A 25,820-nucleotide genomic window follows, 5' to 3' on the forward strand; every position below is an offset into this window, starting at 1 on the left:
ACACACTTGAAACATTTGTTTTTGTTACTCAACGTCACCCCAATAATTTTTAATTAAGATATGTGTTTATGTCTCATTTTCAGTTCTTTTACAGTTGGTATTCATTTCTCTCCTCTGTGAACGCATAACAACTCAAGCTACGGTCTCCAGCTCTGGCAGTAAGTCCCTGTTTTGGGGGGACAGATCATAAGCTTTAGAAACATTTTTACATTCACAATCATATGTGGAATAACATTAATTTGCCACCAAATCTGGCATTAAAATGTGATTTATTGTTTCTTTTTCAAACCAAAGGCCCCTTTAGCCAACTGGTTGGTAGGTCTTATAGTACTCAGGACATTAATTTGATGGCCAAACTAATGTCGGGGCAAGAAATGCAGCCATGGGTTACAGCAAAGATGTTTCTCAAGGAACGAAAAGGTTTGAGGAATGGAATCAGATAGAACTTTCAGCCTTCATTTTCTCTCACTCCTGAATGCTGGGGTCTAGCTACAGGCTTGCTTATGGGAATGTGGCTTTCTGTGCCTGAAAATACGTTAAAGGCGCAGGGCCCAGAAACAAGGGGAGGGGACAGATGAGTAGTCGCATTACCACGGTTTCATGAGAGAGTTCTCTTTAAAAAAAAAAGAGAGGGAAAGGGAACCAAGAGACGGGAGCATATAACTTTTATTATAAATGAGGAAAACCTTTGCTAGATAATTATCTGTCTCATTTTCTGTGGAGGTACATATGCAAATATTAGTTTCAAAAGGGATATTGCCTTGGCTTAGAACAGATTTGTGGCAATTACAAAGATAAATCAGTCAAAATTTCACTTTAGGCCCAATGTCCTATTTACATGTGCGTGCACGCGCGCGTGTGTGTGTATGTGTGTGTAAAATACTCAAATCCTAGCAATGACTTAATATAGCTTTTTTTTTTTGCTTGAATATACCAAATTTTAGGTTTTCAGTATTAGTATATCAGAGACAGGTGGGCAACTAGAATTTTTGTGTCCAATTACATATGGAATTTCTTATTTGAAAACAGAAGAATCTTAGGCAAAAAAGGAAAGATTCATTTCAAATGTGTTTTTATTTGAGTGTGGAGAGAAAGAAGGTGAAGTACAGAGATATAGAGATGGAAAAAATGGATATAGGGTAAAACAGCTACCTAAAAGGAAGAAAATTAGAGTAGGAAGGAATTCCAAGGACTAGTTTATGTGTAGGTCAGAGAAAGAAAGAGCTCATTAGGTGTCTCATTGTTCCACTGTTTGAGTTTTTGCAGGGTTTTGTTAGGGAATAATCCTTAGGAATATGACTGATTGTTTTGGCCCGTATGAGATTAGGCTGCTTACACAGAATGTTATATGCGTACTCTCCCAAGGAGAAAATGAGAATATAGCACTCTCTCCTGTGGAAAGCTGATCACATGTGGCATTTAATCCTTCCTCTCTGGCTCAGGAATGCTTTGTCTTGATGCAGTGCTGCAATTTTGTGAGAGGACTTCCCCTTATTAATTCCTGATACCACAAATTTGTGGCAATGGCACAGCAGATGGAACTGTCAAGCACTTGCAGAGAAAAAAAATGAGTGATAGCTAGAATATATTCTCATAAACTTGGTTCATGGTTTCTCTTCTGCATAATACCTACCCTCTGTCAATCTCACGTGAGTATCTCTGTGTGTGGTGCCAATGTGTGAGGTCATTTAACGGGGCCCATGGTTTAGTTCATTTGGAAAATTTTATCTATGCAATGAGGACAGGGCCACAGAAGTACTCTACTTAGGTCCTCACAAACAGGAAATTAAAATCACAATTGCTCTAAAGAGATTCATTTAAATAAAAGCCAGCCAGGAAACTTCAAGGATAAGAAGAAAATCCTCTCTTTCTCCTATTCTCATCTCCCTGGGACAAGAGTCATTAATTCTTCATTACAGGGTATCCCATAATCTCTTCATCAGCCATATGGGAGCTATTTGTCTATGGGTACAATTTTGTCACAGTTTTATTTAATATAATTTCACTATCACCCTTAAGACTCTTTGTTTCCTGTGTGCACAGATAGAATTGGATTCTAGGCTTTCTAATGTGACATGTATTTATTCATTAAGTGTGACATATTTGTCACTGAATATAAAGTAATCAGGCAGACAACAGCACTTTATCAATTCTGCTGTTGTTTCTTCAATGAACCAACTCCATTAAGAAATGCCTTATTATCCAGCAAATATTTTATCTGAAAACTTTATCTGCCCATAATATAGCCAAAAATAAGAAAGTATCAAAATGTACAGTATACATATGTGGAGATACATGTATTTATTTCTGTCCAACTCTAGCCATAGAACAAATAGATGCAATTTTAATAACTGTATTTGTGTATCTAGCTTACGGGAAAATCATTAGCTAGAAACTAGGAAGGGAGCCAGTGAGGGTGCAGAAGGTATGGGGTATGGCAAGTAGATGGTGAGCGGACGAAGTGACAGCTGGAAACAGCAAGAGAAAAATGACAAAGTGTAGATCCAATATATCAGAAAATGTAGCCAAGTAGAGCCATTTTATATTGGGGTGCAAAATTTTCCAGACCTTTTAGTTATTGAGCATTCTACTCTATTATATCATTGTGTAATGATTACTGAGTATAACATGACCCTAAACATCAAAAAAAGTTACGTTTTATTTTAGTATACTTAATTGGAGATGTTAACTAAGTGAACAATACATTTAAGATTATTTCCACATTTAAAAAAAATCAAATATTTTTGAAGCTTTCATTATCTGGATAACGCAGTAAAATGGTCCTCTTATTTCTTATTGAGGCCATGCAAATAAAGCTTTGCTGTAGATTTTATTCATTTATGCTATCACTTTTTCCACCGAACACCTTTGTTTTCTTCATTCATTTATTCACATGTACGTGTGAAAGACATTGAAAATATGGGAGTAAACAAGACTAAATCTTGATCTCCTGATTCACTTTCCTTCCCCTGATATATCCAATGATAGACATAGTACATTTTGTTAAGTACAGGTCATCATTTAGGGAGGTCACTGAAGTAGAAATGATATATTCTGGAAGTTTTCTGAAAACTAGTGGGGCCAAGAATGACCACTAATTCATGCTTTTTTTTTTTTTCCCTAATCAAAGCCTTAGTAGAGAGTCCTTGATGTAAAAGGAGTTCCCTGGCTTCTAGCTAGAGAAAGGGATGGTATGAAGAAGTGGTGTGATTTGGAGAGTGTTATCCTGAAGAAAGGGAGGGAGAATAGTGGAAGGCCACGCTGGAAAAATCTCCAATGTGCACCGAAGGTGGCACGGGCACACCTTTATCATGACAATATCAGTTGTGTTTGTAATCATCTGTGTACACAGCCATCTTCCTAATTACACAGGGAGTGCCAAATGCTGGGATGGCATCTTGTCTATTTTCAAAGTGCTGATTCTAGGCAGAGTGTTGAATCCAACTGTGCTGAATCCAAAGAAACATTCTTCAGGGGTTCGTATCTAGTAAGGAGAAATGGGAGCTATAGATCTGTCGCAATGACTAAAATTTTTGCAGAATGTTTTAACAGTTTGTACTATCCTCAACTTGTCTTTTGAGTCTTCCTTCCTGTTTTGCAGTTGGATCTGCAGTGAAACTGAACTCTCAAGGGCTTGTGTTCTTATTTTGGGTTAATCTGGACACAAAAGCTGAGGAGCTGTATATCTTTCTGCAGCCATTCTTCATAGGAGAGGACTCCAAAGGGATAGAGCAGGTCAAGGCAGGTTTAGGACAGAAGCTTTGCCTTTCAAAGTTATTCCCGTTTTGGCCCAGTACTCTTTCCAGTTCTGTATCCCCTTTCCATGATCTGCTTATCATCTCTCTCATTAAACTGAAATTTAATAAAACAAATCAGTCTCTATGTTTTCACATTTCCATGAGCAGCAGAAAGCATGTTTCTTCCACCTGTCACTAGCTACTCACTAGTAAATAGTTAAATGGTCTTCAAACTTCTAGATTTTCATATAGCAATGGAATATTGTGATTCATCACCTACTTTATTCTGGAAAAAGCATCAATAACTGCTGCTGCTGCTAGTAATAACAGCAATTAATGTTTATTACTTACCATGCACTGTGCTAAGAATATCACATGCATAATCACATTTAACCTTTGCAACAATGTTTTATTATCAAGTTATCTGAGTGCAGATATGATATCTAAATCACTAGTTATTAGCTAATAATTCTTAATAAAAGGCATCATTTTTACCTAAAAAAGGTTTAATAGCTTTATATTTTGTAAATGTTACTACCCAAAGCAAAGACAAATTAATTTCTCTCACATTTTACAAGAAACAAACATAAAAAAAATTAAGACTGTTAGATAATAGGAAACTAAAGGAAATAACCACACCACATACTTGCAAAATACGATCCCCTTCTCGAATTCGGCCATCTTTGGCAGCGATGCTATTTGGATCTACCTGTAAGGAATGGAGAGGATGTATGTCTTCAACTGGATATGCAATGTTTCACCACAAGAACTTAAAAATATGGTTTTAAACATATTTTTTTAAATATTTGGTTCACAATTCTCTGATTTATACAATGTCAAAAATCACTGATTCTAAAAATGTAAATGAACTCAGAATAACAATGAAATTAAAGACTAGAGAAGAACTCGATTTGAAGACTGTTTTTCCCTCCCCTCCTTTCTCCCTGTCTTCCTTCCTTTCATCTTTTCTTCTTTTCCTTCTTCTCCTCCTTCTCTTCCTCCTCCTCCTCCTTTTCCTCCTCCTCCTTCTTCTTCTTCCTCTTCCTCCTCTTCTTTTTTTTACATTCATTCACTCACTTCTGTAACCCAACTGTCAGACTGTCAGACTCAGACTGTCAGACATGGTCTTCAGCTGACATGATCTTCAGCTGATGTTAATACTTAGGATTCTCTGGACCTAGGAAATTTACTTTCTACTAGGTTGATTTTTAAATCCTCCCTCAGCTGTCTTAGAAAAGCTGAGACCTATACTCTAAGTCCATACTTACTAAAGGGATTTCTGTCTCATGAGCATATTAATTTATAAAGAGATTTATAATTTATGTTGCTCAAAAAAATGAAAAAAATTCTACCTATGTAGATTATTATTAGACACTACTTCATACATAGGGTGAACTATATTAACTATGTTATTTTAGAATAAATAGATATTTAAGGATTTATTAAGAGTTGATTAACATTTTAATGGGCTAAACTGGAGTGATGACTTACATTTCATTGGGAGTAGTTCTATCACTTTTCATATGATGGCTTCAAACCATTTATTTGTGCTTATTTCATAAAAACGTTTTGTTTTTAAGCAAAGTATTACAAGTGTTACATAAGGTTGACCCATCCTATCCAGAGTGTATATATTACTTATTTATTTGATGGTAGTTATCAATTAAGAACAAAAGATACTATGATTACATGTCAGAGGTATAAAAAAAACATTTCTTCCAAGTACATATGTTCAGTTCCTATGACTTCTTTATTATCCCTGAAAAATAAAGTTCTAAAATCGACATATTTAAATAATAAATAGAGACTTACTAGAAGGAAGTGAGGGATAAGTAATCAATCATATCTATTTAGAAGTTATTTGGAAGAATAACATTTACATTTATAGAGCTGTGTAATTTTTTTAACTTCATTAATTATATTATCTTTTCCATATTCTAAACACCTACAAAAACAATGAGATAAGCATCATTACACTAAGCTTCTAGTCGAGGAAGCTGAAGTTCAGTAAATTAGGTAATGTTTTCAAGATCATGGCCACTAAGAACTGGAACGGCATAGAACAGCAGTAAGTATGTAGTTTGTCTAACTTTTGTATGTGTGTGTGTGTGTGTGTGTGTGTGTATATATATATATGTTTTCACACATATACACACATTTATGCCTGTATATTTGGAGGAGTTAGATAATGTATATATACATATGTATGTATGTATTACATACATATGTAATTTTTAATCACATGTAAATATATAATTTAAAAAATCATACCTTACTATTTCTCATAAAATGATTATTTTGGGAGTTTTGAAAAAAAAATAACCTGTACTAATAAATGTTGCTCCACATTTTTTCGAAGTAATTAACACTAAGGTGTTCCACATTTAAGTGTCTAATTTTTTGAAAGTAATTATGGGGTTGAATAAAACAAACTAATAGATGCACTCCTTGTATATCTAAATTTATCAATCCTGTCAGCAGAGTAAAATATGTGATTATTGTGAATATTAGATTTAAAACAATTAGTCAACACTATTGTTAACAGAACTAATAAAAGACACAGTGGAATGGAAGGACAAATGTTTGCCAATCAAAACTTTGCTCCACTTCCTGAATACTTATGGGAATTTATTCAAATTTAGACAACGTTACTATTTTTGCTTTTTCCCTTACTGGGATTCTGTGGTGAAAGCATCCACATTAAACAAGCTGATAATAATTACATTACTTGGGCAACATAATTTACTTTCCTAATTGAAAGTGACAAGTATTGGAACATGGCCAATCCTTCACATTCAAGCCTCCCAAGGATTTTCTCATTGTAAGTCATTTCACTCCATTTCTCACATTCTCCCCCCTCTAATGTCCCCTCTATGGCATTTCTTACCTCGCTGACATAAATGCCGGTGTCTTCTTCATCATCCGTTCGGTAACAGACTGTCAGGCCCAGCTTCTCTTGACTGCTAACACGACACAACTCGACCTCCTGAGAGGAAAACACACACGTAATGACATTTATCTCAGAGAGAAATCCCACAGCTGAATGGAGAACTCACTGATACTTTGGGTTATCCTGGGAGGTTTTCATAATGATTGCCCAACATTTGAAATTAACTTATGTTACCAAAATCATCGAAATTTACCTTTGATGTGTATTTCTGTATAGTCAAGCCAATGTTTTAAATTTCACTGTAAAGTTGAAAACGAGAAAATATGTTCATCAAATCATGAACTTAAAACTCCTTAGAAATTACACAATGAAGTATAAAAATGTATAAATCAATAAGATGGGATTAATAAAATATTTGAGGATGTCAAGGTAGCTGGTAAAATGTTCATAAAAGTATTGAGAGTTATCGTGTTTTTATTTGTATTTTAATAAAATAAAGTTAAATAAAAAAGACTATATTGGACTCTGCATTAATTTCTCTTCTGAGTCCTATATGATAGGATGATAAGCAAGTGTTTCACATGGCTTAGGTCAAGGTTTTCTATTATTTGGTAGAAGCGCTCACCCTTGGGATAAAATAGGTTCATCCAGGCTGAAGGGAGAGACATCAACATTTATATGGGCAGAGGCAATGATTCAAAATGTAGCAGTAAATGAACAAGAGAACACATTTACTGAAACACATGGCTAAGGGGCTTGAAATGTCAGTCCTTACCTAATGCATATTGAATCCATTGCCTGATTTATGTTCAGTAAAATAATAATAAATTTCAGTGTATTTCATTTTTATACAATGAAATGGACTCATACTACTCCCAGAAGCAGATGACTTTAGGATAAATCACATAATTCCAAGGACTAAAACACAAATTGGTACTCTCATCATGGAGAACTTGTTCTTATTTGATGGAGAATAAAGGCCCCTTAGTAAGTAATCGGATGAGAAAGAACAAAGTAAATTTAAATTAGAAGTGAAGTCTGGATCAAGTTTTAGAACTCAGGCTCTGTGGGGTGAAAATTTGTCTGTCTTGCTTAATGCTCTTTCTCCAATGCCTAGAATAGGGCCACACTCAGTAAATGCTGGTTGAAGGGTACCTGCTTCTATTTCAAAATCTTTCCTAGTGTTTATGACTTTTTGTAAAACAATAATTATCTTTCTTCTTTAATTGGAAGTAGATGCGTGTGTATATGTATGTGAGAATAAAAAGATTTTGAACTTGATAATAATAAAGTATACATTTAACTGTCTGTAAACTGAAATAGTCACCAGGACTAAATAAAGAAAAAAAATCACTTAACTTCTAATAAGAGGATACCTCCCAGTAAACTCTACTACATTTGAAGAAGTATCCTTCCCTTTAATTTTGCATTTCAGTCTTTGTCATTGGATAATAATCATTTATGTTAATCACATGCTATCGACCATAGGTAAATCCTTACCAAGGATAGTCATAAGTTCCAATGATCAATAGTTTTACAGCTAATAACAAATCATATAGAATTTAAATCTTCTATCTTGAAACTTGTACTGTAAACCGGTGAACTACATGAAACTATGAAGAATGTTGACTTTCTAACTGGTGAGCAATAATACTCTAAATTGCATTACGGTGCCCTAAACTTTGGGTGGTAAACACACAATAGAATATGCAGATGTCAAATGATAATATACACCTGAAAATTATATAATTGTATTAACCAATGTTACCCCAATAAACTTAATAAAAAAAAACTTTATAAAAAATATTGTTTATCATCCTCTCCCCCAAAAGGGCATGGTGCATTCTGAATAATAAAGAAAAAAAGATGAAAAATCTTTTCACCTAAAGGAAGACTAGGAAAAGGTGATACAATTTGGCACTGGAAGTGAAAAGTACACACCAAGAAAGAATATTTTTAAAACTGGCAATAATTAATGCCTCCATAGGGAAAGAAGACGACTAAAACTATAACATTAGGAAGGAATTACAGCAACAAAAGAGCTTCAATTACAGCAAAGAAGTACACAGCTAAGGTATAAAAAAGCTTGTGATTCCTAAGAGGCCTATGAGGAAACCTAAACACTCCATAAAGAACTGAGATAGGGACCTTTAAAATCAAGCAAATGAAGAGCGGTAGTCAAAGCTGAGATCCACTGACTTTCAATGTCCTTCCAATGGTACAGGAGAAACTCCCTAATTTGTGGGAAGATATTTCCACAAGGAAGCATTCCTTTCCTCAGTGTTTTTCTCTGCTTTCTCAGTGGTGTACCCTGTTTTGGCGTTTGTTTAGAATAAAATGGGACCACTCTATTAAAATGAAAGGGTATAATCCATTTGTAAGACTCTAATACCACAAATAAAAGTATTTACCCAAGAATTACAGGGAAAAGGAGACTAAGATTGTGAGGTCAAAGTAACTTTTCAATATTGTCAGTCTATTGGACCCAAACAAAACTGTGAAATAGGTTTCAAAGTTATCTACAGCATCTTTGTTTTCAGCATCCTCCCTTTTACGACACTCACTACCCTCATATTTCCTTTTAGCTTCCTGGAGTTCTTAAGGTCTGCCTATCTAGTAGCCACCGGTATTTCAGATTTGCCATTTTATCTATTTCCTTGCAAAATCTGGCATTTGATGTGGTCTTCCATTTTCTCAGAAGTGGCTTTTGAGATATAAAGATAATTGATAAATAAATATTTCTTAAAGGGATCATCATTAAAATTACTTAAAATGCGGGCCATGCAGGGTTCGGTTCATACTAACAAATTACCAAGCTTTAATTCAAAAGATGGAATTTCTGGTAGCAGGATTCAAGGCTCTGGAAGGAGACTCAAGTGAGATTTCCTGGATCCCACCTACCACCAGCCCCAAGTGTGGACTTGCATTGCTTTCTTTGTTTGAAATGCCTCAGACACTATACATTTCATATTGATACAAAGAAGCATACATTTTAGAATCAAAGTTCCTTTAATTCCACGACAAAATAACTTATAAGCAGCTACCTGTAGACCACTTTGTTTGTATGAGGCAAAAGTGGCTTTGTAAAGCCTGATTATCTGAAAGAAATTCCCTGGCACAGGTTTAATTTAGCATTCCCTTCACAGCGAACACCAGCCTCTGACTTCTGAAGAAACAACCTCCTGGTAATAGAGAATGTTTTCCCTAACAACTTTCATACCTTTCTCGCTGTTACCTCGAAGCTGTTTGATGAAAAACATAAAAGTGAAATGCTACCTCTGTACATTTTCTCCATGGAGACGATTCATGGGCGTATACAAATCAAAGCCGAGCCCGCACGGATAGCACTGCTCACCATCCATAAGTCATTTGTGACTGGAGTGGAAGACTCACTTCATAGAGCTGGTGAAACTACGTTAATTTTGGCTTAAATGTGCTTTAACATGTCCCTTAAAAAAAAAAATCAAATCATGGTATCTAATCCTGTGAGAAATTGATTATATGAAGACTGAGGGTGGAGTAGATTAAAGTTAGTTAGTAAAGCTTGCTGTGAAACACCCTTCTAATCTTAAAATGAGAAGAATAAGATTTTTACATAAATCAATTATACTACAGTGCTGGAAAAATTTTATATTTTTTTATGATTGAGTCTGGGGAGGAAAAAGGAACTTAAAAAGAAAAAAAAAACCTACACTTTTGTTTTCTAGATAGGACTGTCTTGGTGGAGGAAGAATTTAGGCTTAACGCTGCCTGCCATGGCTTTTAAAGCAAATTGTTTCTAAACTCTAAAGCGCCCTGAGGCCCAAGCTATGAAGGTTTTTCCTTTCGGAGAGAAAATTCAGAGGCTGTCAGAACTACTCAAGTCCGAAAAGGAGCCAAGGCTAGAAAGGACAGTCACTGAGGTCACTGGTATTAATTCACAATCACAGGAGAGAGGGGTCTGTTGTGTTCATTTGTTTTGTTGTGTTTCATTTGTTTTCTTGGTTTTTATTTATCAGACAACATATGTATTATTGTATAAGTTTAATATTAATCATATGTCATTGTTTTACATTTTGAATTGTTTATTAGTAACTAGGGAAATACCATGCTTAGATGTTTCAACAAAACATTAAAAAAAAATTAAATGGGAAATATGAAAACTTTCACCTCCCCAGGTAAGAAAAGCCTAGACAGTGTGAAAATACTGCTTCAATGTCATTGTCTTCTGAATAGTGGAAATCAGGTATAATACATAGTAAGAAATAAATTTAAAAAACTCCTAAAATACCCAAATCGTTATGATGACAGCATTTCAGGACACACACCTCAACTCTAAACATTCAAAACAAGTTGCTACATCTAGTAATTAAATCACGCTTCTAGAGCTACATTAGGGTAAAAACAAAAGCAATGTGGCCACGTCTTTACACGAATATCCCTAACCTCAACCTCTTGTTCAACACTTTTTCTTTTTCAATGATATTGTGAATTGCAGGCAGTGTTTTATCCTCGATTTCCTTCCTACTCTTAGAGATTTTCTGCAGTTTTTGGGAGATAAAATTGTCACATTTTTATAATTCCAGTTTCTCTGCTTCTCACTGTGGGTTCTGAATCACTTGAGGAAGTCATACATTACCCATTTTGAATGGATTTTATACCTCTTTTGTTAAAAAAAAAAGATAATTTTGTTTACACTGCTAATTGGGGAAAGGGATGGATTCACGATCCCAGTAATCAATAACTGATGTCATAAATAATGGACCAGGGATAGAAATGGGAACCTTAAAATCAAGGTGAGTGTGAAAAATGGTATGCCGTTTTTTTATTGTTACTGCTGCTGCACCACCTAGAGAATCAGGCCAGCTGCATGGACACCTGTCCCCTTATGGGCTCTCACCCAGTCCTGCTCTGTCTCAACAGACAACAAAAGCATGTCAGGAAACCAGAGAAGCGCTTCTGCTTACATCATATAAGGTTTTATTTTTTCTTCATTTTTCTATTTTGGTTATTGTATCTTTTGAGAAAACTGTAGTTGCTTTTAGGCACTAGGATCGTGAGGTTTACCTTTGTAAGAATCCAGAAACCCAGGGTTTTTCACAGCTGAATCTTGAGTTTTGAACAAACATTAAAATGATCATTTGTTAGCTTATAATGACATTGCTAAATATCCACAGTCATTTGTGGCTGGATTTTGTGATTTATATGAGTTCTTGGTGTAGGGGTCTCCCTCAAAATAGTTCAACATGGAATAAGCAATGTGTAAAAAGAACTATTCATAAAATGTCATTTCCATAGTTGCTTTCGTTTTTAATATATTCACTTTAAGCATGCCACTCTTGATCAGCCTAAGAACGCTTGCATCCCCACTCGCATTTTTGGTCTCTCACTAGACCTTGAACCTATTGATGCTTCCACTTTTCACTATCAATAATTCCCTCATGCTCTCCCTTGTCTCCTTGCCTAGCTTGGATCCACAATTAGTCACAATAATCTTTTATAAAAAACCACAACTCCTGTGTTCTCTGTCTCTGCTATATCATCCAGCAAAAGTTCAATCATGGTTAAGCCCAACTATTCACTTCCTTGTATCCCCACCTCAGCAGCCGCATGGTCCCGGAGGAAAATGCACAACCATGCTGACCACGCTGACTGCTTTCACTGTAAATTCATTGCCACAAATCTCAAATGGGCCATCAATGTTGCCTGACGATCACACTACACTTCCCTTGTCAGGCTGTACCTCTTTCCTCGAATTTTCAACGGAACCTGCCCACTCTCAGTTGGTAACTTTACCTCATAGTTCATTGGACACGAGTGGATAATCACTGCCTCAACTTTCCACTCTCCTAGACTAGCATTTCACACTCCTTTTCTCTGCTACACTGCCTTCTCTCTTTTCACTCTTAGCCAATCATTCTGTTCTATGCTTTATGAAGAAAAAGAAGCCAGGAAACGGAAACTACTGCATCTTCTCTCCACTCAGTTTATGGATCTAAATTTATCTGTAACCACCTTGTAGTCTGTACCTCTGTTACAATGAAAGAAGAATCCCCAATTCTACCGAAAGCAAATGCCTCCATGCATGCTTTATTATTCCGTTTTTATTTTTCAAGAGTTTTTCTCATGGAATTATTCCTCCTCTTTCTCTTGTGTTATCTCTTTCCTTATTAGATCATTCTCATTGCTATACACACACACACACACACATTAATAAATTCACATGGGCTGGGCTATTAGGAAACCCAATAGAGACAGTGGTCAGCTCTAGATTGGCAGTTCCTGGAAGAACCTAATAAAAGCACCTTGGAAGAGATAATGGAATTGACCATGGTGTTCACCAAAACCAAATTTTCAAGCAGAGGACACAGAACATACAAAGACACAAAAATAGGAAACAGCATGTCATGTTAGAGGAATTTTAGTAGTTAATGTGTATGAAGCTAAAGGTTTAAGATTGGGGTAGATGAGGGGGCATGATGAATGACAAAACTGGAGAGGTAAACAAGGGCCAAATCATGGAGGGCTTACCACAACATGTTAAATTATTTGGACTCTGTAAAAAGGAAAGAGGAGTCATCGTAAAGGAGATACAGTTTGGTTTGCAGTTTGGAAGAATGGCTTCAGCAGAAGCATGGTGATCTTACTGGTCCTTATATTATACTTTAAGTAATTCTCATCTGGGATAGAGGTCTGGAGGGGTACCAAGAGAAGAGTGTGTTGGGGTGGCAAAATCATTGCATGGAATGAGAGAAGCTGATAGAGGCATGTTACTTAAGTAAGATGTGTGGAGGAGGCAGGAGCAAGATTGAGAAGCTGATGTTTGCTGTAATATTAACTGAATCAGGATGATGAATATAGGACTCAAGGAGAGAAGGGGTTGAATTAAAAAATTTCTTAGTGTTCTTTCAACCCTTCATGTCTGCAGCAAATTTAAAAAGAAGATACAGTATACCAAACTTTTACATAAAAGTATTGTTCATTCTCTGAGAAGCTCAAATATCTACTGTCATTTTGATAGTACTGTTTTTCACCTGGTCCTGCTATCTTTATTGTATCTCTACTCTTGGCATTTGTAAACTGTCTTTTCTTTGAATTACTGAAAATAGCTTTTTCAAAAGAAAGTGTTAACAGCATTTCTTTGAGATTAGCTATGTGCTCTCTACAAAGTAAATGGTCAAAACAGACAGGGTACACCTTTGTGTAATGATAGTCCCCGATTCAATGATTGCAATTCTTGGTGACATTCATGGTCATGCTTTTGAGCTGGTTATGTTTTCAGTAAAGGAGATCAGCTAATGAGATACCATCTACTGTTTGGGATGCTGCTTGAAAGTGAAAAAAAAACCCCACATCATTTTGAAGAGGCAGACATTTACACCTCTAAGGGTCTATATAAACAATCTATAGCTATTCTGGGTGGCAGAGTGAGCATTGTAGAGGAATAACAGCAAAAGCCAAGCATTCAGAAAATGATCCTCAAGAGCATCTTCAAGGGAATTTGGTAAACTAGGACTTACATAGGTTATAAACATCAACTTTGTGTAACAAGCTATGATGGTAAAGGTTATCATTACTTTATCTAATGGGAAACAATGTCATTGGCAGTTAACATTTTGGAATATTGGAAGTCCTGTTAAATATTTGGCACAGATGTTGAGACGTTGCTTATCTCTAGAGGTGGGATACATGGGTAAGGATCAAGTGGCAAAGAAGGCAGAATGAAGAAACAAGGCTGTAGTTTAATACACACCCAAGAAAGAGTACATTTAGGTTTGATAGGACTGAAAGACTGTTCCAAAGGGCACAGAGTTTAGGAGAGATAGTAGACTATGATTTTGGGCTAAAAGTTAATGAAAGGAAAAAATGTGGGGCAAGTTAACATAAACTACTTTTTGAACTTGAATGGAGACATTAATCTAAATTTATCAGATAAATTCCATTTATTATGCTTCATGTTGGGTCGATATGTTGATATGCAATGGATTTTTTTTTCTGTGACAAATAGTGAAAACGCATTGTTTTCTTCATAGTGGGTCAGATTAATTAGAAAAGTTACACAGAAACTACATCATAAAACATTACATAGAATAAATCTGTGTTCCTAGAAGTGGATCTAAAAAAGAGATCTTTTATACTGTTATATTTTTGTACCCAATATTTATTGATGTTGGTTAAAAATATGGTCAAATAATGAATTTAATTTTCTCATGACAAAAATCCAAAATATTGTTTTGATCATATGATCATCCAAAAATATGGTACTTTATTATAGCATCTGACAGGAAGAAACTTGATCCACAAGATTAATTATTAAAAGACTGCTTGGTGTTCCACATCTTCAGATTACTGTCATAGTGTAAAATAACAAACTTTTTGTGTAAATATATAGCTTTTAATTGTAGGTAACTGGCTAATTCTTAATTCAAGCTTTTTTTTTTTCATATTTGGTAGGTTCCACGTTTTGCTGCTGGCATGATCTCAAGTGGCCAAATAATTCTTTTGATAGCACAGATTCTAGATTATTCCTTTTCTATCTCTTTCTTTTGGAGCAGCATTTCCTAGTTATTTTTTTAATGCCGGTCTATTATGTACTTGAAATGCACTGCATTTTATTGTACTGGCAATAAAATTCTAATAACATGCATTAAAATCAGTTAGTAGACCTGAATATCTCCTGATCTGATGGATGAGAAATGGAGGGTTTACATTTATCTGTTTCAGATATTATACATTGAGTTCCAGACTGGGAGACGCCCAAGTTTATGTTGACACAACAGAAATTTTTCAATCCCCCTCGGAACTTCTCTTTATATGAAAACCATTCAGGAACTTTCCCAGCATGTGTTATTAAGGAAACATAAAGGAAAGATTAAAAAAAAAAGAAGAAGAAGAAGGGGAAATAAATAAACCTGTTGACAAGATGAATTTCATTTCCATGAGCTGGTTACTGGAGCAGGAAACATAGGCTTTTCTAATGAGGCAAGGGCTATCATTGCAAGTGTTTCTAAGCTAATTTATAGTTGGGGCTAGGGAGTTTTCCCATGGTCATCATAACAGAAAAGGTACAAGACTTTTAAACCTGTCAAGATCCCATAAATGTCATAATAATTGTTCTGAAATTATTTTTTTCTCATTTTTTTTCTTGTTTGGTAAAGTAGAACTTTCATATAATTAAATGAGTTCACATTACATCATAGATATTGCTGATCTAAGAAAATTAACCCCCCCAAAATAGATTTATTTTAAAATATAGCAAATATTATAAAATGTGAAAGTTAAAGCTTAATGTTTCATTAAACAGTTTTACCTTTTCTTTAAAATACTCAAGACAATGAGTTTTTTTTTTTTTTTTTTTTAAACCAGGAAGCAAGATATGCATTTTAAATACACCCATTCTTAGAAGGGAGAAAGTTCATTTGGAGGAAGTATGTGCAGTCTTAAATACTGGAGTAGCTCTCTCAAAATGTATATAACATTACTTAAAGGCAAAAGTGCATGTATACATATTTTCTAAGTTTGGTAATAGCTCCTTATCTGTACCCATAGGATTCATGATTAACAATGGACTCTAATATTTACCACTATTATTTTATCATCTCTTAAAAAATGCAAAACAAGTGATGGTATAAACTATTGTGAGCTAGTAAATTTTCATAAGAATGTATATACTCTCACATATATGTATTAATTTTTATTCTGAATGGTATAATTTTCCCAGTGACTGTTGTGTAGGTATTTATTGCATAATCATGATGTCAATGTGTCATTTTGAAGGAATTTGAGTAGCATTTTACTACATGGAATAGACAATAAAATAAAATAAATGATCAGATTAATTTACTTTTTTATTTAACATATTTATTTACTAAAATTATTTTATGGTTATTTGCCCAACTCCTTTATCAACTGCTTTTTCTTTGGGCCTTTGAAGAATAGGCATGTTTCTCTATTTATTGTTAATGAGATTAATCTGATCATTTTGGCCACTTGAAAATTAATTTCAATCATTTCATTATGTATTCTGTAGTCTGGTTTGGTAACTACATACAAAAACATGGATTGTCAAAATTAACCTGACATATATCAGCATCTGTTCACTACCACATAATTTGTAATAGCAAAATGTCATAAATGCCCTCAATGTCCACAATGTGGGAGTTCTTGAATAAATAAGGGAATAGCTAAACAATGGAACGTTATGAGTGAAGAACTTTTATAACATGGAAATGATCATGATAAGCTCTAAATAATAAAACAGGACACATATAATCTCTTCCCTTTATTTTAAAGTCTTATAATCAGTACTATGTTAAATCCAAACTCCTAAGAATTACTCTCCAGGTCCTCTATAATCTGATCCCAAACATTTCCCCAACTTCTCCTGCTCTCTGCTCAAAGATCTCATGATCTGGCCAAACCAGAATAGGAATAATTTCCTATATCTGTCATATCTTCTTCCTCCTCAAAAAATATATGCCACTTCACTTACCATCCCAATTAAAATTTTACCTATATTTAACTTAAGATCTAACAAATCATAAACTTACAAAAGGTAGAGGAAATGTATTAACTTTGTAGGACCTCGCAAGCAGTTAAGTGCCTGTTTGCTGAATACATGCATGTTTCAAACAAACTTCCACCACAGTTTCATCACCCAGAATGTCTTCATCCATCTGAGAACACAGAGATCTCTGCATTTCTATTTCAATACATATCATACTCAAACTTGCTTGTTGTTAGGGAAGACAGGGACATTCCCAATTTATGGGCCTATAATGTTTTCACATTAGGATTCAGTTACCTCTGGATAAGTCAAGAAGACTGGTAAAGATGGCCTGCTAGAACCTATTTGTAAAATAGGGCTTAAGAGTCTTCCTGTGAAAAAAACTGATACTAAGGAAACAAAGATTCAAGAAATAGGACTCTCCAAAATAGGAATTTCATATGTGGCAGTTATGTTGTGCTAGGTACTGTGAAGATCCTTCTTGCTGAAAACAATTAGTGATGCTGATAACCTTCTTTTATTATTTTTAACATATTGATGAGATGACAAAATAACAGTAAATACTCAGAGGTCAAAACAAATGAGTGAAGGTGAGACTATGGAGAAGAATAATCAGGAAGCAGATTTTAACTTTGAGAGAATTTACTGATTTAAGTGAACCTAGGCTTCAATGTCCACAGTTTCATAGGCCATGATGAACAGGAGACAAAGTCTAGGGCCCACTCAGGATGGAGAGTCTAATAGAAGACAAGAGGAAGGAAGCTGGAAGTCCCAATAGCAACAGTGAACAAGAAATACAGCAACTCTTTCTTGAGGCGTTGCAAAGAAAATAGCCTATCGTGAATTCTGGCCTTGAATCAAAGAGACAAAAGTCTCATCTGAGAATGCTCCAGAGCAAGCTGATTCCCCATGCAAAGCTCCAATTTGCACTACCTGGAAAGTTGAAGTAATATCTAAAACAGTTAAAGCTGATAATTCAGCTTAAAGTAATCCTAGGAGAGTGATATCTCAAGGAGTTATGGTAGAAACAAAGTCACACTATCTGGTTGGTGAAACATAGGCCTCAAACGGTCTCAGAGATAAAGTTGGAATTAAAATGAGTTTAGAATCAAATTTTACAAAATATACAAAGACACAATACACTATGAGTGAGATCTAGCAGGAGAAAAATAATAATTAAGCAAGCATCCTAATTACAAAGACACTGCAAATATATACAGGGAGATTTAACATAATAAAAGAAGTTGGAGAAATGATTGCAAATATGAGTAAAGAGTGAGCAAAAAAAGAAACAAAAAATTAAAACTTACAGAGATGAAAGTTATAATAATTGAGATTAAAATATAATGGATATGTTTAATAGCAGATTAGACATACCTGAGGAAAGAATTAATCAACTGAGCTGGAAGATAGATTGACAAAATTACCTAGTGTGCGCACAAGGAGACAAAAAATTTTTTTAAAAAAAGAAATAGGAAATAGAAGTTAAGAAACATAAAGATAAAGGCTGACAATATTCCAGAACTGATTCAGGAATATTCAGGATCAGTGTTTTTCTTGTGCATTGGTTTTGTACTGTGTATCAGTAAAGATACAGTGGAATGACATCTTTGTTGTGCTGAGACAAAACATCTGCTGATCTTGAGTCCTATACCCAGGAAAAATATCTTTTTAGAACAAAGGTAGAAAATATTTTTAATAAATAAAAAAACAAAATATTTTGTCAATAGCAGAGTTTCACTAAAGAAAACTCAAAGATATATTTCAAGTTCAGAAGGTCTGAGATGTAAAAAGAAATAATGGCAAAGAAAATATAAACAAATGTGGAGTATAATGGTTTAAAGAGTTAAAACTAGGCCAGAAAATATTAAAATGTTTATAAAGTTAGCATATAGGCTGGCAGGGGTTGGTTAGAGTTTAAGTGTTCTTGAGTCCCAGCATTCCTGTTTAGGAGAAGGGTAAAGATACTATTTAATTATAACAATTGATAAATTAAGATTTCTTAAGCTATACACTAAAGGACAGAAACAGTATATATTACTTCTAATTCGGCCGAAGTAAAAAAATGAAATGAGAGAAACAGATGATCAATTCACCTAAAAGATTACAAAGGAAAGAAAAAGAAACAGAAAACAGAAAACAAATGAAGCACAGTATGAGATACTGGAATTAAATCCAAATTTAGAAATAATTATAATAAGTATAAACTGTGGTATAGTTAAAAGACAAAAAATGATAAAGTAGAAATAAAAAACAAACTACCACCACCACTAGTGCAAAAGAACAACAATCCAGCTATGGAAAAGATAACAAGAAACACTTTTAACGAGAAGTTACAAGATGTTATAAGAAACACATGTAAAACACAATTCAGAAAAGTTGAAAGTAAAATGTTGGCAAAAAGATATGCCACGAAATACAAGAGAAAGCTGATGTAGCTATATTATTACCAGGTGAAATATATTATAGAACAAAGAGCATCACAAGAAATGAAGAGGGTGACCGCATAATTTCTTTTAAGAAAAGTGAAGTCGACCAGGAAGAAATAAACACTCTGGACTTAGATGTACCTCATATTGTAAAAACAAAAATGATAGAATTAGAGATAGAATTTGACAAATCTATTACTATAATGGTAACTGGTATATAAATCAGGTAATAAAAGTTTAAGGATATAGATGATCTGAACAATATGATTAACAAGCTTGATCTAATGTATAAACTATGTAATATTATTAATATTAATAATCTATGTAAATGGAGAATATATTTTTTCAAGCATGAATTAACATTTTATGAAAAGGTTCTCCTCAATATAGTAATAGCTAATAGAATAGTGCTTTAACCACTTTAGAATACATTTAACCCTCACAAAAATCCTAAAGGTTGGTATATAAATATCTGTATTTACATATGAAAAAACTAAAGCCTAAAGAAGTTAAGTGATTTTTCTCAAGATAACAGAACTAGGAAATGAAAGAGCTGGGATTCTAGAGTCTATGATCTATTTACTATATAATACTGCAGAAAAAATATGCAGTACTTAGGAATAAAGCTAATAAGAAGATGTTTAAGCAACTTATGGAGAAAATGACAAAATCTATTGCAAGACATTAAAGACCTGAGAAAAGAAGAGTTTCTGTTTATGAATTGGAAAAATCAATAACATAGTTAATTCTTCTCAAACTGATGTACAGATTCAAAAGCCCCATAATATTGTTGTGCATTTGCAAAGTTAATTAAAAAATTTCTGTGAACTGCAAGGGACAATGATATTAAATATACTTGTGAAGAAGGATAAGGTAAGATGGATTATCCAGTCAGCTACCAAGACTTCTTATAAAGCTATACTATATACTACTTAAAAAGATTGTGTAGTGTAACACACGGTTTGACAAATCGACCAGTGGAACAGATAGAAGAAACCAGAAACAGACTCACACATGTACAAAAAGTTGATTTATGATGGAGTTGTAATTGCATATCAGGTAAAAAGTAGACTTTCAATTTGTAGGACAAGGAGAACATATTATTCATATTGAGAAAAAATAAATTTGGGCTCCAAACTATGACCATAATAAAAAATACTCTTTGTGGATCAAAGATTACAGTGAAAAGCAAAATTATTTTTAAAATTTAGAATACAAAATAGGAACTACTTTTATTTGGGCAGGAGGGATATAAAAACCTAGAGCATCAAACGTAAAGAAGCATATTTTACTGCATTAAAATTAGGAACTTTTGTTTATCATAAGATACCATAAAAAATGGAAAAAGAAGTCACAAACCGTAAAAAGATATTTATAACACAAATAGAGGATTGATTTCACAATATATAAAGAATTCAAAAAAATCTATAAAAAACAATCAATATAGAAGTAAGCAAAAAACTTGAAATGGTATTATACAGAAGAAGAAAACTGAATAGGCCCATACGCATATGAGAAGATGCTCAATCTCATTAGGAATCAGAATAATGAAGATTTTAAACCATAATACCATTTTAAAACAAGCGGAGAAAATGAAAAGTCTGAAAATGCCAAGAATTTTTAGGAGTACGATGCCCCAGGAGTACCTCGGCGTGGTTGATAGGAGTTAGAATTGGCTCAAGCACTCACTGCTTAGTAAATGTACATATCCTATGCTCAGGAATTCTCCTAGAGAGCTCTCATATGCACTGGTCTATACATAAAAGAATGTTTATGGTAACATTGTAATACTATAAAGCTGGAAACAACTCAGATGCCCACCAAGTGATTGGATAAACTATGCCATTTTCATAAATGTTAATAATATAACAGTAAATATGAATGAATTACAGCTATACATAACAACTTGAATTAACTAGGCACTAGGGTCACAATTTGAATAAAAAATTTAGGTTTCAGAAGAATACATTGAATTTGGTTACATGTACAGAAACATGCAAAATTAAAGAACACATTGTTTAGAGCTACAAACTTATGTGATGAAATTATAAAGATAAGCAAGATGATGAAAATAAAATTCAGGATAGTGGTTACTTCTGTGGGAGAAGGTAAGGAGACAGGATTAGGGAGAGGAATGCACAGGGCTATAATGTCATGGTAATGTTTCTGTTCTAGAACTGGGTGTTGAGTAGACAGGTGTTTATTGCATCTCTTTTTGAAGGGAAGTTGACATTGTAGCACAATATCACTCAGACTCTTTTTAGACCTGCCATTATACTCTTATACCACTGTCCTATAAGTGCCATAGAGAACAAGTAAAAATAAAAGACATTTTAGCTCTTATGACACCAAAATCACAAAGACAGACAAAAGTTGTTTTTTCTCCTGAGGTAACTTTTGGAACAGGACATGACAAGTATCTAGTGATCTGCATGATCCATCTGGGCCTCTCAGAAATGGAGAGTGGGAGAGGATGGGCATCAGAATATCAGGTCCAGCAGAAGGTGTGAACATCGTAGTTGAAGTCAGAAAGAAGAAAAATGTCAGATTTTACGGGGTGGCAGAAAGGCAGTTTTGAAAGCATAAATGAGACATACCCTGAGGGTTCCCAGAAGTTTCTAAAAGAGTTTTGAGAGGTGACTTAAAGAACTCTAAAAACTTTCAGAGGATACAGCCAGAAAAAGTACTGTTTTCTTACTGTCTGTGTTTTAGTTTACCGTCTGGGCATTTTCTAAGAAAACTTGGCAACTTATCCACGCACTTCAAATGAATAATAGATATTAATACTGAAGGTAGCCACTATATTTCTTTTATCTCAACACTACCTTACATGATATAAAAGTAAACATTCCATGAATGAATGCAAAAACCCTACAGAACTTCTGTAAAACAACTTTTAAGTGTGTCTGACACTTTATATTAAGGACACCATTCTGAAAACTAAAGAAGGCACGTGACCTACTATAGCACTTAAAGTGCTGTTCTACTAGTCTCGTAACACCAGTAGGCGTTTTCAAATTTAACTCTATCTCTAATCTAGGACAAATACATGTGTGGGAGAAAGGGTCTGAAAGAACAATGTGTCTATGAATTTATAAAGGCGACAAGAAATGTGTAATATATAGATACAGTAATTTACGTACACATGGAAATCCAGAAACACACACACACACACACACACACACCCCTATAGAATATATACTAGCCCTAAAAGGCTCTGTTCTTTCCAGCTTGGCAATGCTACTGGTATCCAGCACCCCAGGTAGTTGCTCCCTCTGTAAGTTCCTGGCTAAAATGAAGAAATTCTGCAAATTACTTCTATAATGGGCAATGGAGAGGAAAAACTGGATAAAATGCAACATAGGAAAAGCCAATTTGAATACTATAAAATGTTTTCTAATGATAGTCTATTAAGTCTTGGAATAATCTCAGCAGGAGAGTATAAAGGCTATATCATAGGAAAGACTTAAAAAATCTCAATGAAAAATCATTTTTAACCATCGATTGAACAAACATCTGCAGCAGAAGAAAGGCAGAATCTTGAGAACATTATCAGGGTTATGACAATTGTCAAAAGTTATGTGTGACAGAGAAAACCTTGCAATTCACTGCTGTGTGCTGGAAGGTCAAGGACATTATAGCTTCAAAGAATCGTTATTTGATTTCTAGGGGGGAAAAAGGGACAGTTTCATGTTAAAAATATGGTTTCCTAATGTAAACAATGTGAGGCAAGATGGTCTGGGAATGAGAAACAGTGGATACCTGCCATAATTAAAATTTTCCTGTTGCAAGCATTTCGTCTAAAGAAAATATTCACTGAAAAATTTTTCAACTTTCCACTGTGAATGGAAGCTTCGTTACTGACCACGCCATGGGAAGATCAAAATCCTGCCGTTGCTCTATTTAAATTTTGGCTCTTTACTTCCTAGGTTTTGAGAGAAGTGTATTCAGGTTCATAGCTAACCACAATCCCATTTGCAAAGAGGAAAGAGAGGAAAATTGTCCAGAGCTGCACTGTAGACTTCTATTCTCATCAGTGCTGGGGTGGTCCTCTGAGACTTTCATTTCTTTCCTTCACAAAAGCAGAAGATGAAGTTTAAATGCCTTCCAGTGTATTTAATTTAAAAACACCAGCCACTCTATTGTTCAGAGCTAAGTCTTTTTAATCAAAAAAAAAAAAAAAAAGCTCCTAATTCCTTAGATACTTTCTATGCATGAGGTAATGAACATTTTAGGATTTTCGAAGTACACTTTATAGTAATCCCTGGTTTTTTCTATTTCACAGAATTTACTACCTATTTTGCTAAATGCCTACAGAGAATTGGTCAAGTTCATGCTTTCCCTTTTAAAGTTATTGAAACTCTTCAGTTGTGAAAACAATCTAATGAAAGCAGCCTCTTTATCTTCCTCCTGCACTCACAGACTACTCTGGAATAATTATCTCACATAGGTACGCATGGCCTCAGTGTGTTTTGGGGCTATTTGGGTGAAAATAGAAAAGTCTCAGAGCAAGACAGACCAGTCTAGAGGTAAAGAAGCTGCAAGTGCTGGCAGCTGTGCCATTACAAATAGGACTGCATTCCCCACTGTCATCTCACTTATCAATTTTGACAGGAGACTGTCTTGGCTCCCTGGAACATTTATCAAAGAGGACAAATCATGCTGAGCATCGAGTTTGCCAGAATGACTTTGTTAGTAGTTGATATAAAGAAAATAGGGCTCATAACCACTTGTCATGCAGGGGAAAGATAACAGTCTGCCTAAATAATTTTTGTTTATTTTAAAAAGCCAGTTATTTTGTTTATTTATTTGAATCTATACTCTACCATTCCTACTACCTTTCAATTTCACACCTGAACTATTCAAATTGGCCCCAATTTGTCTCTTGTCTTTGGGTTTTGTTCTTCCAAATTTTCCCACACTCTTACAAAACCGGTTCAGTCTGGAATATCAATCAGACTCCATCACGCTTCTTCTAATATGGAATTGTCTTTCCCTTGCCTGTAGTATAAAGTCCAAGTTTCTCATTATAACATAAAAGGCATTTTTTAAAAAAATCTGGCCTCTGCATACTTGTCCAGCCTCATCCTGCATCTTCACTTCTCAAAACTTACTCCTCAGTTAGACAAAACTATTAGTAATTCCTTGAACCTGTTGTGCTTGTTGATGCCTTCACATGTTTGCACTTGTTCTAGCCTTAAATATCTGCTTATTAGAAATTCTTCTCAGGTGCCCTGTCCTCTCTGACCATTCCCCAAAGAGTTAGTCACTGGTTTGTCTGTACCACTTATGTATTTTATTATTGTATATGTCTCACAGTTGTGTATTATATATGTCTTCCCATTTCCATATCTAGACTGTGAGCTCCTTTATGCAAGAGGGTATCTTTTTTATTTTTGGTTTACCAATGCTCAACATAGAGTCTGAAATATATTGCTCAAAAATATTTATTTCTGAATTTATCTATGTGCCCATGGCTACCAGATAGCTGAAGGGAAAACATTTTTAGATCACAGTAGAAGTGGAAGCCAATTCAAAATCTTTGGGTCTAAAAGAAAATTTAATAGAATATGAAAAAAAAAAGTAAAAAACCTTCATGTTTATTCATGTATTATGGGAATATCATGATCTGTGCTTGTATGCAGAATAATTGAGACCTTAGACTACGATTTTCTTTTCTGTTCTTATTTTGTTCCAGCTTTACTGAAATATTATTGAAATCCAGGAAAATTTAAGGTGTGAAATATGATGATTTCATATATGTATATCCTGTGAAATTATTATCACAATAAGCTTACTAAGCACCTCCATTCTCTCACATAATTACTTTTTTTGTGGAGAAAACATTTAAAATCCTCCCTAAACCAGTGGTCCCCAACTTTTTTGGCACCAGGAACCAATGCTCCTTTGAGAATCTTATGCCTTATGATCTGAGGTGGAGCCGAGGTGGTGATGCTAGCCCTGGGGAGCGGCTGCAAACACAGATGAAGCTTTGCTCGCCCCTTGTTCACCTCCTTCTGTGCGGCCCAGTTCCTAACAGGCTACAGACCAGTACTGGGGATTGGAGATCCCTGCTCTAGACAACTTTCAGGTATATAATACAGTACTGTTAATTATTGTCACCATTAATGCCCAGCACTTATTCATCTTATAGCTGGAAGTTTGTACCTTTGACCAACATCTCCCCATTTCCTCCAACCCCCAGCCTCTGGCAGTCACCATTCTACTATTTTCTTTGAGTTCAGCTTTTTTAAGATTCCACATGTAAGTGAGTATAT

General features: G+C 34.6%; 1 protein-coding gene across 3 annotated transcripts in view; it reads right to left on the reverse strand.

Moving 5' to 3' along the window:
- Positions 1-25,820, reverse strand: part of PDZRN4 (PDZ domain containing ring finger 4) — a 320,204-nt gene that overhangs the window by 12,344 nt on the left and 282,040 nt on the right. For all 3 annotated transcript variants that reach the window (XM_039882300.1, XM_039882301.1, XM_039882302.1), the window contains 2 exons: positions 6,625-6,723; positions 4,384-4,446 (listed from right to left, as the gene is read on the reverse strand). In XM_039882300.1, the coding sequence (XP_039738234.1) occupies positions 4,384-4,446; positions 6,625-6,723 (162 nt within the window). The remainder of the gene's footprint in view (positions 1-4,383; positions 4,447-6,624; positions 6,724-25,820) is intronic.

Source organism: Pteropus medius, unplaced genomic scaffold (assembly GCF_902729225.1).
Source record: "Pteropus medius unplaced genomic scaffold, Ma_sr-lr_union100, whole genome shotgun sequence".
NCBI classification, from domain to species: Eukaryota; Metazoa; Chordata; class Mammalia; order Chiroptera; family Pteropodidae; genus Pteropus; species Pteropus medius.